Raw genomic sequence first — 19,745 nt, forward strand, 5'->3', positions numbered from 1 at the left:
GGTGCATCCTGTTTCCATTGATCATCCTTGAGATGTTTCTACAACTTGATTGGAGTCCACCTGTGGTAAATTCAATTGATTGGACAAGATTTGGATAGGCGCACGCACACCTGTCTATAGAAATTTCCACAGTTGACAGTGCATGTCAGAGTAAAAAAACAAGCTATGAGGTTGAAGGAATTGTCCGTAGAGCTCTGAGACAGGATTGTGTTGAGGTACAGATCTGGGGAAGGGTACCAAAACATTTCTGCAGCTTTAAATGTCCCCAAGAACACAGTGGCCTCCATCAATCTTAAATGGAAGAAGTTTGGAACCACCAAGACTCTTCCTAGAGCTGGCCGCCCGGCCAAATTGAGCAATCGGGTGATAAGGGCCTTGGTTAAGGAGGTGACCAAGAACCCCATGATCACTCTGACAGAGCTCCAGAGCTCCTCTGTGGAGATGGGAGAATCTTCCAGACCGACAACCATCTTTGCAGCACTCCACCAATCAGGCCTTTATGATAGAGTGGCCAGATGAAAGGCACTCATCAGTGAAAGGCACATGACAGCCCACTTGGAGTTTGCCAAAAGGCACCTAAAAGACACTCAGACCATGAGAAACAAGATTCTCTGGTTTGATGGAACCAAGCTTGGCATTCAGGCCAAAGAGTTCAATCTTGGTTTCATCAAACCAGAGAATCTTGTTTCTCATGGTCTGAGAGTCTTTTGGTGGTGGCAGCATCATGAGAGACATATGTGGAGGAAACCTTGCACCATCCCTATGGTGAAGCATGGTGGTGGCAGCATCATGCTGTGGCAATGTCTTTCAGCAGCAGGAACTGGTGGACTAGTCAGGATTGAGAGAAAGATGAACGGAGCAAAGTACAGAGAGATCCTTGATGAAATCCTGCTCCAGACTGCTCAGGACCTCAGACTGGGGCAAAGGCCCAGCCGGAGCCCGGACTTGAATCCGATCGAACATCTCTGGAGAGACCTGAAAATAGCTGTGCAGAGACATTCCACATACAACCTGATAGAGTTTGAGAGGATCTGCAGAGAAGAACAGGAAAAACTCAGCACATACAGGTGTGCGAAGCTTGTAGCGTCATACCCAAGAAGACTCGAGGTTGTAATCACTGCAAAAGGTGCTTCAACAAAGTACTGAGTAAAGGGTCTGAATAGTTATGTATATGTTATATTTCTTTTTTGCTTTGTCGTTATGGGGTATTCTGTGTTAGATTGATGAGTGAAAAAACTATTATCCATTTTAGAATGAGGCTGTAACATAGCAAAATATGGAAAAAGTCAAGGGGTCTGAATACTTCCCCGAATACACTCTATTTATGTGCACAAGACCAAAACACCACATCTGTAATTTTAGTCCCATCTGAAACTGCCATGTAAGTCATTTTTACATGGCAGGAGAGTAACAATTCCTTCCAGAGTAACCTGCTGTTTGGCAAACTCCAAGGTTCTCTGATAATAGTAGACCCATGCAAATCGACATCCCTGTGTTTTGAGAGAAATGTCGCAATTTGACAGATGTTGCTCACGCTTCGCGCAAGAAAACAATACATGATGTGATAAATTGAAAAAGGTGCTGCGCATAAGCTATACTGAACAAAATATGAATGCAACAATTTCAATGATTTTACTGAGTTACAGTTCATACAGGGAAATCAGTCTATTGAAATGAACTCATTATACCCCAATCTATGGATTTCACATGACTGGGCAGAGGCACAGCCATGGTTGGGCCTGGGAGGGCATAGGCCCACCTAGTGGGGAGCCAGGCCCAGACAATCAGAATACATTTTTCCCCACAAAAGGGCTTTATTACAGACAGAAATACTCCTCAGTTTCATCAGCTGTCCAGGTGTTTTGTCTCAGACGATCCCGCAGGCGAAGAAGCCGGATGTGGAGGTCCTGGGCTGGCGTGATTGCACATGGTCTACTGCTGTGACACCAGTTGGACGAACGGCCAAATTTTATAAAATGCTGTTTAAGGTGTCTTATGGTAGAGAAATTAACATTCAATTATCTGGCAACAGCCAAATGCACGCTCCCTCAAAACTTGAGACATCTGTGGCATTGTGTTTGTGACAAAACTTGCACACTGTATTGGCTTGTTATTGTCCCCTGCACAGGGTGCACCTGTGTAATGACATTTTATTTTATTTTAGTCGGATCTCTTTTATTCCTCATTTGGACTAATCTTCCAAGAGTCCTTAAACATTAAAATACAATTTATAAGATGATCACATGTTCACATAAAACACACGGTTACAAACAGACATAATACACTAACATATTGACCAGATAAATACTCAGTCTAAAAAGATAGATTGATTCTACCATAGTCCAGCACAATTTGTTATGGTTTTAAAGTATTGATTCAATTTATATATTGAAAGGTTTCTTGTTTGCTCAGATAAATTATTCAATTTCTTTATTGTTCTAAATCGAAATGTTATTTTGCCTATTTCTCTTTTCTGTCTGGATAACACGTTATATTCCTAGTATTTACTGAATGTCTGCCTCTTACCAACTGAATACAGTTGTGAATAGAGTTTATTCGTTTTAAATGGTGTATATTATGATTTTTATTTCAATTATCTTGTTGATTGATTGACCAACCAAGAGCATTGAGCATGACTACAACAGAAGAACCATATCTCCACCTCCACCAATCCTTGCTGATTTGTTCTGTGCAAACTGCAGCCTCCTAATTTAACTTGCTGTTGCATTTCCCCAGACCACAGAACAGTAGTTCTCAACTAATGCTTGGGTTATTTGCTTAAGAATCTTTCCCGGTTTAGCTATCCTTCTGATCATGCATGCAGTTATAATATATATATATTTTTTTACATAGATTAGTTATTTGAGACGACGATGATAAGCAGTTGTCTAGCTGCACTCCAAGTAGTTTGGTTTCTGGCACTTCCACAATTTGTACTCCCCCATAATTAATTGTATCCCATGCTGTGGTGGCCTTTTCCTGGTGGAACAGACCAACAAGTTTGTTCTGGCAAACCCACTCCCTGATATTTTCCAAATCTACTTGTAGAGCTTGCTGTACCTGTTCAACCGATTGTCTTGCTGTATAAAGTATAGTATCATCTGCAAATATAGTAGCTTGAGGTCATTGGTATGTATTAAGTAAAGAAGTGGTTCAAGGCAGCTGCCCTGCGATACTCCACAGTTTAAAGCATGAGGGAAAGAAAATTAACCATTGATATAAACTCAGCAAAAAAAGAAACGTCCCTTTTTCAGGACCGTGTCTTTCAAAGATAATTTGTAAAAATCCAAATAACATAACAGATCTTCATTGTAAAGGGTTTTAACACCGTTTCCCTTGTTTGTTCAATGAACCATAAACAATTAATGAACATGCAGCACCTGTGGAACGGTCGTTAAGACACTAAGAGCTTACAGACGGTAGGAAACTAAGGTCACAGTTATGAAAACTTAGGACACTAAAGATGCCTTTCTACTAATGCTGCAAGGAGGCATGAGGACTGCAGATGTTGCCAGGGCAATAAATTGCAATGTCCGCACTGTGAGACGCCTAAGACAGCGCTACAGGGAGATAGGATGGACAGCTGAGCATCCTCGCAGTGGCTCCCCCATAATTAATTGTATCCCATGCCGTGGTGGCCTTTTCCTGGTGGAACAGACCAACAAGACCATGTGTAACAACACCTGCACGGGATCAGTACATCCCAACATCACACCTGCGGGACAGGTACAGGATTGCAACAACAACTGCGAGGCAACAACAAGTTACACCAGGAACACACAATCCCTCCATCAGACTGTCCAAAATAGGCTGAGAGAGGCTGGACTGAGGGCTTGTAGGCCTGTTGTAAGGCAGGTTCTCACCAGACGTCACTGTCAACAACGTTGCCTATAGGCACAAACCCACCATCGCTGGACCAGATAGGACTGGTAAAAAGTGCTCTTCACTGACGAGTCGCGGTTTTGTCTCACCAGGGGTGATGGACGGATTCGCGTTTATCGTTGAAGGAATGAGCGTTACACCGAGGCCTGTACTCTGGAGCGGGATCGATTTGGAGGTGGAGGGTCCGTCATGGCCTGGGGCGGTGTCACAGCATCATCGGACTGAGCTTGTTGTCATTGCAGGAAATCTCAACTATGTGCGTTACAGGCTCATCCTGACATGACCCTCCAGCATGACAATGCCACCTGCCATACTGCTTGTTCTGTGCGTGATTTCCTGCAAGACAGGAATGTCAGTGTTCTGCCATGACTAGAGAAGAGTCTGGATCTTGCAGGTGCCTTGGTGGAAGAGTGGGGTAACATCTCACAGCAAGAATGGGCAAATCTGGTGCAGTCCATGAGGAGGAGATGCACTGCGGTACTTAATTCAGCTGGTGGCCACACCAGATACTGACTGTTACTTTTGATTTTGACCCCCCCCTTCGTTCAGGGACACATTATTCCATTTCTGTAAGTTACATGTCTGTGGAACTTGTTCAGTTTATGTCTCAGTTGTTGAATCTTATGTTCATACACATATTTACACGTTAAGTTTGCTGAAATAAACGCAGTTGACAGTGAGAGGATGTTTATTTTATATAGCCAAACAGCACTTTATTTTTTAAATGAATTGAAAATATGATCAGCAATTGCTAAAAGTGAAAGTGTATTTATATATTACAGCATATCAACTGATATTTGGTGTTTTATATCACTTGCAATTCAAGCTTTAACAAAGGCTTCTGAATTGACAGTGACTGAAAGCCAAAACAGATCGAAGCACATGTCTAAAAACTCTATCATTAAAAGTTTGAGACTTGCAGCCACTCTGATCTGTCTCCTACATATATATGTAGTTGTTAGCAAACCACTACCACATATCACTTAAACTCTTGAAGCACTCTCACTAATGGATGCAGCAAATATAGCCTCTTTCAAGACATGCCATAAATATTTGAAAATATGAAAAACAAGAATATCGTGCACCCACTAGTGTTCAAAAGATTTTTGGCGCTCCAAAAATGCAGTATGGTTCTGTTTTATATTTATAGTTTTTTACTGTGCATGCTACAGAGTTTTACTTATGAAATTTGTGAAAGGTGTGCTGTGAAACAAATGCACAATATTTTCCTGTTCATTCTACAGTAATCTACTCTATTCAGTTTATACAGTATCATACCGTTGATAAATACAGTAAGTTACTGATAAAATCACAACAACTGCTAACAGTGAGTAGCTTGATTTAAGCTGAACATGTTTACTTGGTTTAAAGAGCAAGTAGAAAGATTGTAACATGGTATTTGTTGTAAAGTATTGTTATAATACCCAATGGAATACCATTAAGTACCCAGCAAATTCCCCACTGTTAAATTAACATTGAAAGTGTGGACCGATATAGACTCTGAACAGTGTTGACTTAACACAATGCTTAGTGTGAAGCTTTATTTGCATATTTCTCAGACTTCCTTGCATTTTTTTGTGATTTGTAAAGTTATCATCCATGACTGAATTTGCTAGTGACATAGATATACTTTGTGCATTCATCTGTAGTCTGTGAACTTCACCAAGTAAGATCCTAAATGTTATCATTAACCTTGTTCCAGTGTCTATATGGGTTCTCACTCTCAGTGTTGATTCAACACTGTCGAGTTTGCTGTGTACCATCTTCAAGGAGAAGAGTACCCTTTGCAGTTGAGGAAGCCTAGTAATGTGTCATTGTTGCTGGAGGTCACTGTCATGGTGTGTGTTAGTGATGGGGAAACAAAGATTCTTGAAGCTAAAATAGGTTCATTAATCAAGGCTTTGATCACTAGTGGCACCTGCTGGTCAAAATAATTTAGAGCAGCCAAGTTATTATAGATGATGTCCCACACACCTTAGAGCATGCACAGAGTAGCCTTTTTGTCTACTACCGAAACCAATACCAAACCAATCAGGTGGAAACAAAGATTCGGACGTCATTGAACACTTGCCTCTGATAAAGTTATACAGGCATCGGTGCATGCCTCAGAGCTGCAGCATCAAACATAACCTCACTAGTGTGTGTATGTTGATGTGGGCTGGTGGTGTGAGAGGCCACAATGCCTGGCCCCCTTCCCTCCCTCTGCCTCCCTGTCCCTCTAGACCCCTGACTCCCTGTCTAATGGAATGACCGGGTTGTCAGATCTGTCCCTGTTTCCGACCCTTCAAGAAGGAGAGCCTACACACACACACACACACACACACACACACACACACACACACACACACACACACGACATCTTCCTGCCACAGAGTCAGACAACGAATGCATTCCCAACAAAGCAATTCAGAATGTATTATTTCTCTAAGTGTTCTTCTTACTTGCATGACTGTTGTGTGAAATGTAAAGGTGTTCTGAGGGAAGGGATTAGTAGTAAATGAAACTGAATGGCCACAACACTAAGCCCGGAGGAAGTTTATCTGTTGGGATTAGAAGCCTGCAGTTGCTCATAGAGATTACCCAGTCTGTCTGTGTCAGAGGGAGTATGTTTGTGCGTGTGTCAGAAGGATTATTTTACTGTCCAGTGAGAGGGACATGTAACATGGCCACACTGCACTATGGCTCCTCCCTCATACAATACAGCCTCCATTTTCACTATATCATCACAGATACAAACTGCATCCCAAATGGCACCATATTCCCTATGCTGTATAGTGCACTACCTTTGACCACATAGGGAATAGGGTGCTGTTTTGGACGCAGACAAACAGTATCACGCACAGGAAGCTACTGCAAGGGGAAGTTGGCTTGGCCATTCCAGTCAATCAAAAGCATGTTCCTTTCCTTTCATCCTGATATCATAACTAACTATAGATACAGACAGAGTGCGCATTACGGGGGCCAAGGGGGGTCTCAGATCCCTTGAATGAGACATGAGCCCCCCTAAATGCAACAAAGTCAAACCTTGGTGGGGTCTCTAAATAATGCTAATTCTGCTATTTGTTTCAAATGCAATGTGTACCGCTACAGTGGTAAAATATAAAATAATAGCTTATACCAAATCAAACGAACACCCCCACTTCTGTGTCATGGTTTTAACATTTTTTCCCCATGTGGCTGCACAGTCCAGTATCTCAGCACGTTTTCAGGTGTCCCAACTTTTCTTTCTCCAAAAAAAGTCATTTTGTTAGATAATAAGAGATGTTTTACATTCAAATGACATGTCTTTACTATTAGGCCAATAAAAAAGATGTGTGCACGCGTGAAAGTAAATAGAGACCCCCGAAGGTCACGGTACAATTCACACTCGGAAGTAAATAGAGACCCCCGAAGCTTATGGTATAATTCACACTGAAGTAAATAGAGACACCAAAGGTCACGGTATAATTCACACTCTGAATAAAGATACTGTAGATATACCCCTGGTGCCTGAGAGATATGATACAAGAAGTAAAGTGGGTTTAGATTTGCAAGCATTTCCAAAGATTTGCTGCTTTAAATGCAGCATTATTGATTTTCTTCATGCTTATGAAAGGATATTTTGTGAGTTTTAGGTATGCAGCAATTCTCAGTTTAATGAGTATGAATGACGTTGTGGCACCAGACTGTCAGACAGTATGAATGACGCTGTGCCATCAGACTGTCAGACAGTATGAATGACGTTGTGGCACCAGACTGTCAGACAGTATGAATGACGTTGTGGGACTAGACTGTCAGACAGTATGAATGACGTTGTGGCACCAGACTGTCAGACAGTATGAATGACGCTGTGGGACTAGACTGTCAGACAGTATGAATGACGTTGTGGCACCAGACTGTCAGACAGTATGAATGACGCTGTGCCATCAGACTGTCAGACAGTATGAATGACGCTGTGGGACTAGACTGTCAGACAGTATGAATGACGCTGTGGGACTAGACTGTCAGACAGTATGAATGACGCTGTGGGACTAGACTGTCAGACAGTATGAATGACGTTGTGGCACCAGACTGTCAGACAGTATGAATGACGTTGTGGCACCAGACTGTCAGACAGTATGAATGACGTTGTGGGACTAGACTGTCAGACAGTATGAATGACGTTGTGGCACCAGACTGTCAGACAGTATGAAAGACGCTGTGGGACTAGACTGTCAGACAGTATGAATGACGTTGTGGCACCAGACTGTCAGACAGTATGAATGACGCTGTGGGACTAGACTGTCAGACAGTATGAATGACGCTGTGGGACTAGACTGTCAGACAGTATGAATGACGCTGTGGGACCAGACTGTCAGACAGTATGAAGGACGCTGTGGCACCAGACTGTCAGATAGTATGAAGGACGCTGTGGCACAAGGCTGTCAGACAGTGTGAAGGACGCTGTGGCAACAGACTGTCAGAGAGTGTGAAGGACACTGTGGGACCAGACTGTCAGACAGTGTGAATGACGCTGTTGGACCGGACTGTGAGACAGTATGATAGACGCTGTGGGACCAGACTGTCAGACAGTATGAATGACACTATGGGACCAGACTGTCAGACAGTATGAATGATGCTGTGGGACCACTGTCAGACAGTATGAAGGACGCTGTGGCACCAGACTGTCAGACAGTATGAATGATGCTTGCTGTGGCACCAGACTGTCAGACAGTATGAAGTACGCTGTGGGACTGGACTGTCAGACAGTATGAAGAACCCTATGGCACCAGACTGTCAGACAGTATGAAGGACGCTGTGGCACCAGACTGTCAGACAGTATGAAGGACGCTGTGGCACCAGACTGTCAGACAGTATGAAGGACGCTGTGGCACCAGACTGTCAGACAGTATGAAGGACGCTGTGGCACCAGACTGTCAGACAGTATGAAGGACGCTGTGGCACCAGACTGTCAGACAGTATGAAGGACGCTGTGGCACAAGGCTATCAGACAGTGTGAAGGACGTTGTGGCAACGGGCTGTCAGAGAGTGTGAAGGACACTGTTGGACCGGACTGTGAGACAGTATGATAGACGCTGTGGGACCAGCCTGTCAGACAGTGTGTAGGATGCTGTGGGACCAGACTGTCAGACAGTATGATTGACTCTGTGGGACCAGACTGTCAGACAGTATGAATGATGATGTGGGACCAGACTGTCAGACAGTGTGAAGGACGCTGTAGCACCAGCCTGTCAGACAGTATGAAGGATGCTGTGGGACCAGACTGTCAGACAGTATGAATGAAGATGTGGGACCAGACTGTCAGGCAGTATGAATGATGCTCGCTGTGGCACCAGACTGTCAGACAGTATGAAGGACGCTGTGGGACCAGACTGTCAGACAGTAGGAAGGATGCTGTGGGACCAGACTGTCAGACAGTATGAAGGATGCTGTGGGACCAGACTGTCAGACAGTATGAAGGACGCTGTGGCACCAGACTGTCAGACAGTAGGAAGGATGCTGTGGCACCAGACTGTCAGACAGTATGAAGGACGCTGTGGCACCAGCCTGTCAGACAGTATGAAGGACGCTGTGGCACCAGACTGTCAGACACTATGAAAGACACTGTGGGACCAGACTGTCAGACAGTATGATTGACGCTGTGGGACCAGACTGTCAGACAGTATGAATGATGCTCGCTGTGGCACCAGACTGTCAGACAGTATGAAGAACCCTGTGGCACCAGACTGTCAGACAGTATGAAGGACGCTGTGGGACCAGACTGTCAGACAGTATGAAGGACGCTGTGGCACCAGACTGTCAGACAGTATGAAGGACGCTGTGGCACCAGACTGTCAGACAGTATAAACGAAGCTGTGGGACCAGACTGTCAGACAGTATGAAGAACCCTGTGGCACCAGACTGTCAGACAGTATGAAGGACGCTGTGGGACCTGACTGTCAGACAGTATGAAGGACGCTGTGGCACCAGACTGTCAGACAGTATGAAGGACGCTGTGGCACAAGGCTGTCAGACAGTATAAATGAAGCTGTGGGACCAGACTGTCAGACAGTATGAATGAAGCTGTGGGACCAGACTGTCAGACAGTATGAATGAAGATGTGGGACCAGACTGTCAGACAGTATGAATGATGCTTGCTGTGGCACCAGACTGTCAGACAGTATGAAGTACGCTGTGGGACTGGACTGTCAGACAGTATGAAGAACCCTATGGCACCAGACTGTCAGACAGTATGAAGGACGCTGTGGCACCAGACTGTCAGACAGTATGAAGGACGCTGTGGCACCAGACTGTCAGACAGTATGAAGGACGCTGTGGCACCAGACTGTCAGACAGTATGAAGGACGCTGTGGCACCAGACTGTCAGACAGTATGAAGGACGCTGTGGCACCAGACTGTCAGACAGTATGAAGGACGCTGTGGCACAAGGCTATCAGACAGTGTGAAGGACGTTGTGGCAACGGGCTGTCAGAGAGTGTGAAGGACACTGTTGGACCGGACTGTGAGACAGTATGATAGACGCTGTGGGACCAGCCTGTCAGACAGTGTGTAGGATGCTGTGGGACCAGACTGTCAGACAGTATGATTGACTCTGTGGGACCAGACTGTCAGACAGTATGAATGATGATGTGGGACCAGACTGTCAGACAGTGTGAAGGACGCTGTAGCACCAGCCTGTCAGACAGTATGAAGGATGCTGTGGGACCAGACTGTCAGACAGTATGAATGAAGATGTGGGACCAGACTGTCAGGCAGTATGAATGATGCTCGCTGTGGCACCAGACTGTCAGACAGTATGAAGGACGCTGTGGGACCAGACTGTCAGACAGTAGGAAGGATGCTGTGGGACCAGACTGTCAGACAGTATGAAGGATGCTGTGGGACCAGACTGTCAGACAGTATGAAGGACGCTGTGGCACCAGACTGTCAGACAGTAGGAAGGATGCTGTGGCACCAGACTGTCAGACAGTATGAAGGACGCTGTGGCACCAGCCTGTCAGACAGTATGAAGGACGCTGTGGCACCAGACTGTCAGACACTATGAAAGACACTGTGGGACCAGACTGTCAGACAGTATGATTGACGCTGTGGGACCAGACTGTCAGACAGTATGAATGATGCTCGCTGTGGCACCAGACTGTCAGACAGTATGAAGAACCCTGTGGCACCAGACTGTCAGACAGTATGAAGGACGCTGTGGGACCAGACTGTCAGACAGTATGAAGGACGCTGTGGCACCAGACTGTCAGACAGTATGAAGGACGCTGTGGCACCAGACTGTCAGACAGTATAAACGAAGCTGTGGGACCAGACTGTCAGACAGTATGAAGAACCCTGTGGCACCAGACTGTCAGACAGTATGAAGGACGCTGTGGGACCTGACTGTCAGACAGTATGAAGGACGCTGTGGCACCAGACTGTCAGACAGTATGAAGGACGCTGTGGCACAAGGCTGTCAGACAGTATAAATGAAGCTGTGGGACCAGACTGTCAGACAGTATGAATGAAGCTGTGGGACCAGACTGTCAGACAGTATGAATGAAGATGTGGGACCAGACTGTCAGACAGTATGAATGAAGATGTGGGACCAGACTGTCAGGCAGTATGAATGGCGGTGTCGGACCAGACTGTCAGGCAGTATGAATGATGCTGTGGGACCAGACTGTCAGACAGTATGAAGGACGCTGTGGCACCAGACTGTCAGACAGTATGAATGATGCTTGCTGTGGCACCAGACTGTCAGACAGTATGAAGTACGCTGTGGGACTGGACTGTCAGACAGTATGAAGAACCCTATGGCACCAGACTGTCAGACAGTATGAAGGACGCTGTGGCACCAGACTGTCAGACAGTATGAAGGACGCTGTGGCACCAGACTGTCAGACAGTATGAAGACGCTGTGGCACCAGACTGTCAGACAGTATGAAGGACGCTGTGGCACAAGGCTATCAGACAGTGTGAAGGACGTTGTGGCAACGGACTGTCAGAGAGTGTGAAGGACACTGTTGGACCGGACTGTGAGACAGTATGATAGACGCTGTGGGACCAGACTGTCAGACAGTTTGAAGGATGCTGTGGCACCAGACAGTCAGACAGTTTGAAGGACGCTCCCTGTGGCACCAGACTGTCAGACAGTATGAAGGGCGCTGTGGGACCAGACTGTCAGACATTATGAAGGACGCTCGCTGTGGTACCAGACTGTCAGACAGTATGAAGGGCGCTGTGGGACCAGACTGTCAGACAGTATGAAGGACACTGTGGCACCAGACTGTCAGACAGTATGAAGGACGCTGTGGCACCAGACTGTCAGAGAGTGTGAAGGACGCTGTGGCACCAGCCTGTCAGATAGTGAGTAGGATGCTGTGGCACCAGACTGTCAGACAGCGTGAAGGACGCTGTGGGACCAGACTGTCAGACAGTATGAATGAAGATGTGGGACCAGACTGTCAGACAGTATGAAGGACGCTCGCTGTGGCACCAGACTGTCAGACAGTATGAAACGCGCTCGCTGTGGCACCAGACTGTCAGAGTGTGAATGACGCTGTGGGACCAGACTGTCAGACAGTATGAAGGACGCTGTGGGACCAGACTGTCAGACAGTATGAAGGACGCTCTCTGTGGCACCAGACTGACTGTCAGACAATATGAAGGACACTGTGGCACCAGACTGTCAGACAGTATGAAGGACACTGTGGCACCAGACTGTCAGACAGTATGAAGGACGCTGTGGCACCAGACTGTCAGAGAGTGTGAAGGACGCTGTGGCACCAGCCTGTCAGATAGTGAGTAGGATGCTGTGGCACCAGACTGTCAGACAGCGTGAAGGACGCTGTGGGACCAGACTGTCAGACAGTATGAATGAAGATGTGGGACCAGACTGTCAGACAGTATGATTGATGCTGTAGGACCGGACTGTCAGACAGTATGAAAGACGCTGTGGGACCAGACTGTCAGGCAGTATGAATGACGCTGTCGGACCAGACTGTCAGACAGTGTGAAGAACGCTGTTGGAACAGACTGTCAGACAGTGTGAAGGACGCTCGCTGTGGCACCAGACTGTCAGACAGTATGAAGGACGCTTTGGGACCAGACTGTCAGACAGTGTGAAGAACGCTGTGGGACCCGACTGTCAGACAGTATGAAGGACGCTGTGTGACTGTCAGATAGTATAGCGATACCATCATAGGTGGAGCTGAGCTCTTGCTCTACTACAGGAAGCTCTAGCTTCATCACACAGTCACAGGGGCTTTTCCGTGCGAGTGGGTGTATTTGCCTGCACCAAGCTTGCTTTCTGGTAGCGAAGTCTATCATTCTAATCCATTGTTGTCATTATCTACTGCAGGTATGAAGACACCGCTGAGTCCTGCCCACTTCATAGAGCATGGCCAGATGGCCTTCCCCTTTCAAGGCTGTCTGGAGCTGAATCAGCTGATCGGGATGGAACCTACCACCAACAGCCAAGCCCAGATCAACATGGATATACAGCAACAGCAGCAGGAGAAGAAGAACCTGTTCTACTCGATGTGTGATGTGTGTAACATCCAGCTGAACTCCCAGGCTCAGGCCCAGGTGCACTATAACGGGAGGTCCCACCTGAAGAGGATCAAACAGATGAACAATGGGGAGGTTCCTCCGGCTCCAAGACCAGCTACTGGGTCTCTACCCACCTCTACACTAACCCTTAGTACCAGCACCACCAGCAGTAGTACAGGTAGGCCCACAGTGAACCCTTAATGTCAAATTTGTCTTTCTATTTGTTTGGTTTCATTTCTCCAGACCCATCCCTTGGCTGCCTGAACACATGGCGGGGTGACCACTTCATTGATTTTTCAATCCCAGATTGCCCCTTTAACCAGGTAGTGTCATTGAGGTCAGAAGAGAGAGCTCTCCCAAGGGAGACCTGGCTCTGAGGTCCGTACTGCCTACCAAAGCCTGCCCAGGGAAGGGAACGCTGCTACTCTCCTACATCCACAGATACAGTTGAAGTCAGAAGTTTACACTTAGGTTGGAGTCATTAAAACTCGTTTTCCAACCACTCCACAAATGTCTTGTGAACAAACTATAGTTTTGGCAAGTCGGTCAGGACATCTACTTTGTGCATGACAAGTAATGTTTCCAACAATTTTTGACAAACAGATTATTTCACTTATTGTATCACAATTCCACTGGGTCAGAAGTTTACATGCACTAAGTTGACTGTGCCTTTAAACAGCTTGGAAAATTCCAGAAAATGATGTCATGCCTTAGAAGCTTCTGATAGGCTAATTGACATCATTTGAGTCAATTGGAGGTGTACCTGTGGATGTATTTCAAGGCCTACCTTCAAACTCAGTGCCTCTTTGCTTGACATCATGGGTAAATCAAAATAAATTTGCCAAGACCTCAGAAAAAAATTGTAGACCTCCACAAGTCTGGTTCATCCTTGGGAGCAATTTCCAAACGCCTGAAGGTACCACGTTCATCTGCACAAACAATAGTACGCAAGTATAAACACCATGGGACCACGCAGCCATCATACCGCTCAGGAAGGAGACACATTCTGTCTCCTATAGATGAACGTACTTTGGTGCAAAAAGTGCAAATCAATCCCAGAACAACAGCAAAGGCCCCTGTGAAGATGCTGGAGAAAACGGGTACAAAAGTATGTATATCCACAGTAAAATGAGTCTTATATCGACATAACCTGAAAGGCCGCTCAGCAAGGAAGAAGCCATTGCTCCAGACCCGCCATAAAATAGCCAGACTACGGTTTGCAACTGCACATGGGTACAAAGATGACCATCATTATGTTTGGAGGAAAAAGGGGGAGGCTTGCAAGCCGAAGAACACCATCCCAACCGTGATGCACGGGGGTGGCAGCATCATGTTGTGGGGGTGCTTTGCTGCAGGAGGGACTGGTGCACTTCACAAAATAGATGGCATCATGAGGATGGAAAATTATGTGGATATATTGAAGCAACATCTCAAGACATTAGTCAGGAAGTTAAAGCTTGGTCGCAAATGGGTCTTCCGAATGGACAGTGACCCCAAGCATACTTCCAAAGTTGTGGCAAAATGGCTTAAGGACAACAAAGTCAAGGTATTGGAGTGGGCATCACAAAGCCCTGACCTCAATCCCATAGAACATTTGTGGGTAGAACTGAAAAAGCATGTGTGAGTAAGGATGCCAACAATCCTGACTCCGTTACACCAGCTCTGTCAGGAGGAATGGGCCAAAATTCACCCAACTTATTGTGGGAAGCTTGTGGAAGGCTACCCGAAACATTTGACCCAAGTTAAACAATGTTAACGCAATGCTACCAAATACTAATTGAGTGTATGTAAACTTCTGACCCACTGGGAATGTGATGAATGAAATAAAAGCTGAAATAAGTCATTCTCTCTACTATTATTCTGACATTTCACATTCTTAAAATAAAGTGGTGATCCTAACTGGCCTAAGACATGGAATTTTTAATAGGATTAAATGTCAGGAATTGTGAAAAACTGAGTTTAAATGTATTTGGCTAAGCTGTATGTAAACTTCTGACGTCAACTGTAGAAATGACAGGGTCTGTATTCTACTCCAGAGACGTAAACATAGGTGGCCAAAAGTTGTTTTTTTCCCTTTATTTTACGAGGAAGTGCCTTTGATGTCAGATGAGAGGTGTCTCTGAAGGGGGAGCTGACTAGCACTCTCCTACGTCCACAGATAACTCTATAGAAACTCTATAGAAATTACAAGGATTGGACGGTTGTACTTTCTCTTCTAGAGACGTTAACAGACTAGAGGTGGTGGTGATGCATGCTGAGTTTGGTTTACAGCATTTGACTCAGAACCAAGGGTATGTCCCAAATGGCACCCTTTTCCCTATATAGTGCCTAGTCAAAAGTAGTGCATTACATAGGGAATAAGGTGTTATTTGGGACGCACACATGGCTTGGTCATCCCTCTCAGCCATTTTGTTGTTTGCTTTCACTGCTTGGTTTGACAAACTTTGCATGGAGATCCTATCTAATTATTATTTGGGAAAATTAATATTAATGTGAACCTTTCCATGTCTACAGTGCCCCGTGCCTGACGAGAGTGGCAAATACATGTATTTTTGTTGGGTGTTTGGGGTGACTATTATGAAACAGACTTAGCTACTTTGGGTTGCAGGTAGCCAGGCGGTTAGAGCATTGGTAACCGAAAGGTTATTGGTTCAGATACCTGAGCTGTCCAGGTGAAAAATCCGTTGATAGGCATTTAACCCTAATTTGCTCTAGGGGTGCTGTACTACTATGACTGACCCTGTAAAACAACACACTTCACTGTATCTATCTGGTGTATGTGACAATTTTGTTTACTTTCCCATGCCAATCAGTGTGTGTGTGTGTGTGTTCTGTTTCCTACTGCTGTAATCTCTGCCTCCATATTCTCACCAGGAGTGGCCTAAGGATTTTCATATTCTTCATATTCTACATATTTGACTGAGGGCCAAATTCTCTGCTTTGACCTTTTGTTGTTTTCTTTATGCTTTGTGTGTGACGTGCATACAGAGAGAGCGATTTCCTCTTTAAAACAGATGATTTCATGTGAATTAGCAGCTCACTCAATTTCATGAAAGAGTGCTCAGTGCTAAGCCCAGGTTTTTGGCTCCTTGTTTAAATACACTCATCATGACTGTTTAGTGCCTGGCTGGCTGTGGAAATGTTGAGTTGAGTTACTCTATGCAGACTAGTGCAACAAAAAAAATGCTCCAACTGCAGTCAGTGGATAAAGATAGTCTTTCCAGACTGGCTTTACTTCAACATGGTGTAGCTTAAATTGCACCACTTTAAAAAAAGAGACTTAAACAGATAAGGCAAATGTACAGTCTCTCTAAATCAAAGCTTGGTAAACAACAGTTAATAGTTTTGAAGAGACAGGGACATATTGTCTGAAATTTGATGAATAATCTAAGTTTATCCAAGTTTTTTCCATATGGCCATGGAGTTATTTAACAGTGTGGCTGATTCTGGAATGATGTACATGCTGTGAGATGACTCCTGATTGATTGACAGTCGGAGCCGAACAGACCCTACCTCTTTATCTTCCCAGGCTGAAAGGACAGAGTGGAGTGAGTGACAGTGAGTGATGGTTTAGAGGAGGGGTTGTTGATGTCTTGCATGAGAGAATGTTTGTGTGTGACAAGGTCTATGGCCCCTGGGAGGTTGATGGGGGTTAGTTGTCAGGTGGCCTGTGTCCGTCCTGCTGTAACAACCCCCTCGTATGGCATCTCTCACACACACACACACACACACACACACGCATGGCATCTCTCACACACACACACACACACACACACACACACACACACACACACACACACACACACACACACACACACACACAGACACAGACACACACACACACACACACACACACACACACACACACACACACAGTAGCAGCAACATCAGCCCTCTGTGCTGGGGCCACACACACCCTCAATAAACAGCAATTACAGGGAAAAGTGTTCACAGGCAGCTCATGCTGAAACTTTTCATCCTACAGTACAGCTGGGGGGGGTTAATGTAGTGGACACGTGTGTGTGTGTGTGTGTGTGTGTCAGATGATGGAATGTAATAGTGGATTCATAAAGCCTTCTTCTTAGGACAGGCTTTGCAGACATTAGAGGAATCCACTATTTCTGTCTGGTGTATTTGGGTATAGAATTTTAGAAAAGCGGGCTCTCTGAACCCTGCTAAAAGCAGAGTCTGTATGAATAAAGGGCTCCTGTGAAATGCTGACTCCTTTTGTTGACAGTCGAAAAACAGCTGTCTTCCTTATATTTGATCAGAGTGTGTCCTTCTGTCATTCTTAGTTTGGAGTGAAGTTGGATTGGATGATGTAACGAGCACACAACAGTTGAGCCGTACTACAGCTACATTTTTAAACACAGCAGGGGTGTCTGTTGCACTGAAACTTTAATGAGCCGTGCCATTATTTGGGGTGGACTGAGCCGGACATATGTAATTACAGCTTACAGCTGGAGGACTGGAGACAGGCTCTGGTGTTGGAGGTGTGGAGACACACACACACACACACACACACACACACACACACACACACACACACACACAGTCTCTGGTGTGGAGGGACTGATGATGTCTATTCTACAGTTTCTTTCTGTCTCACAGTGTCAACTTACTGGGAAAACTAACTATGTCAACTAACTGGGTCAACTAACTAGGTCAACTAACTGGGTCACCTAACTAGGTCAACTAACTAGGTCATCTAGTCGGGTCAACTAACTGGGTCAACTAACCAGGTCAACTAACTAGGTCAACTAACTGGGTCAACTAACTGGGTCAACTAACTAGGTAATCTAGCCGGGTCAACTAACTGGATCAACTAACTAGGTCAACTAACTAGGTCATCTAGCCGGGTCAACTAACTGGGTCAACTAACTAGGTAATCTGACCGGGTCAACTAACTGGGTCAACTAAAGCATCATTCCACAACAGGACTTCATGGCTTTATACTGAGGGGTCTCCTCTCACTCATCATCACAACAGCCTGATGATAACCTAATGAGAGGATGTAGCAGTGGGCTTGTTGCATAAACTGCAGTGGAACTTTTATCCTAGTTCCCTCACTCCCCAAACCAACCCCTCGCCCCTACGGCCAAGGCACTTTGATAGGATTGGATAGGTGTAAACAATATGGTTGCTGCTCCATCTTGCCCTCTGATGGGACAGATGGGATGGAGGAAGGGGTTCATTTGGGATTCAGGGTCTGTGTGATGCAAACCTTAAGCAAACATTCCACTAGATGGCAGTATTCACATCTTCAAAAAATATATTTATCTCAAAATGTTGGTTTCATGCGATAACAGCAACTGTGGTCAAGTTCATTGTGGGTAACCAAAGAGTATTCACTTCTCCCGTGCAGTTAGTCATAATTATTCCGGGTAATTTAGAACAGAATATGTTTAGCAGCATCTTTTTTGGGGGAAAGTTTGTTATTTACTTTGAGTGAGTAATATGTTGTCTGTTTGAGTCAGGGGCTACATTGCATCCTTTTATGTATTCATATTTGACAGGTTGGTCTAACATGATGTTTGTTGGAATGAAGTCATTAGGGAGTTGTTCACGAACGATCCTCACAACATCCCAGCCGTGGGTGATACTTTAGTATTATGTATACACCGCCAGCTAAAATCTGAATTGCAGTAAGCAACAAGCACACAAATGAACAACAAAACAGAAATTAGTCACAAAGCAAAGCCGAATGTTGGTGATGAAGAGGGGACTGGAAGAACTCAACAGAATCACATTTTGATTATCCAAGCAATTTTTTTAGTTAAACCATTCTGGAATGAATCTGCTTTAAAATAACATTCAGTGGTTTGTTTTTCAAAAGGAAGAGTGCTGTGTAATGCCAATGATGATTCAGATTTCACACTCCTGCAGTTTAGGAAAGCTACACTAAAGGCTCCTAAATGAAAATGTAATGGCGTGTTGAAACTAGTAAATTATGAACAGCCAGACAGTCGCTCTGATTCTGAAGTGGTGATGTCTCTAACACTGACCCTGTTTCTGCTTCCTTGCTTTGCATATTTGACTGAAGCTATCTAAGAGAACATACTTCCTGAGTGTGTTTGTTTGTGTGTGTATGTGTGTGCGTGTGAACTTGTACATGTATGTGTGCTCCCCATCATTACATCTCTCTCTAAACAGATGGTGACACCAACAACATCCCCCATATTGTTCAATTCTGTCCAAAACCTTTTTCTTTACTTTTCTCCCTCATAGAAACATCTCCTGTATGAGCAATATAAATTATGCAAATGTAATGATCCAATTTTCCGTATGAGTGCAGCTCTGCACGGACAATTTGGTATTCAAACACAATCAAACGTCTGTCTGTCAACCAA

General features: G+C 45.1%; 1 protein-coding gene across 1 annotated transcript in view; it reads left to right on the plus strand.

Moving 5' to 3' along the window:
- Positions 1-19,745, plus strand: part of LOC110501766 (zinc finger protein 385B) — a 153,576-nt gene that overhangs the window by 26,182 nt on the left and 107,649 nt on the right. The window contains exon 2 of the mRNA XM_021579542.3: positions 13,205-13,573. Coding sequence (XP_021435217.2) covers positions 13,207-13,573 — 367 coding nt within the window. The 5' untranslated portion in view covers positions 13,205-13,206. The remainder of the gene's footprint in view (positions 1-13,204; positions 13,574-19,745) is intronic.

Source organism: Oncorhynchus mykiss, chromosome 22 (genome assembly GCF_057628025.1).
Source record: "Oncorhynchus mykiss isolate SJ-2025 chromosome 22, ASM5762802v1, whole genome shotgun sequence".
Lineage (NCBI taxonomy): Eukaryota > Metazoa > Chordata > Actinopteri > Salmoniformes > Salmonidae > Oncorhynchus > Oncorhynchus mykiss.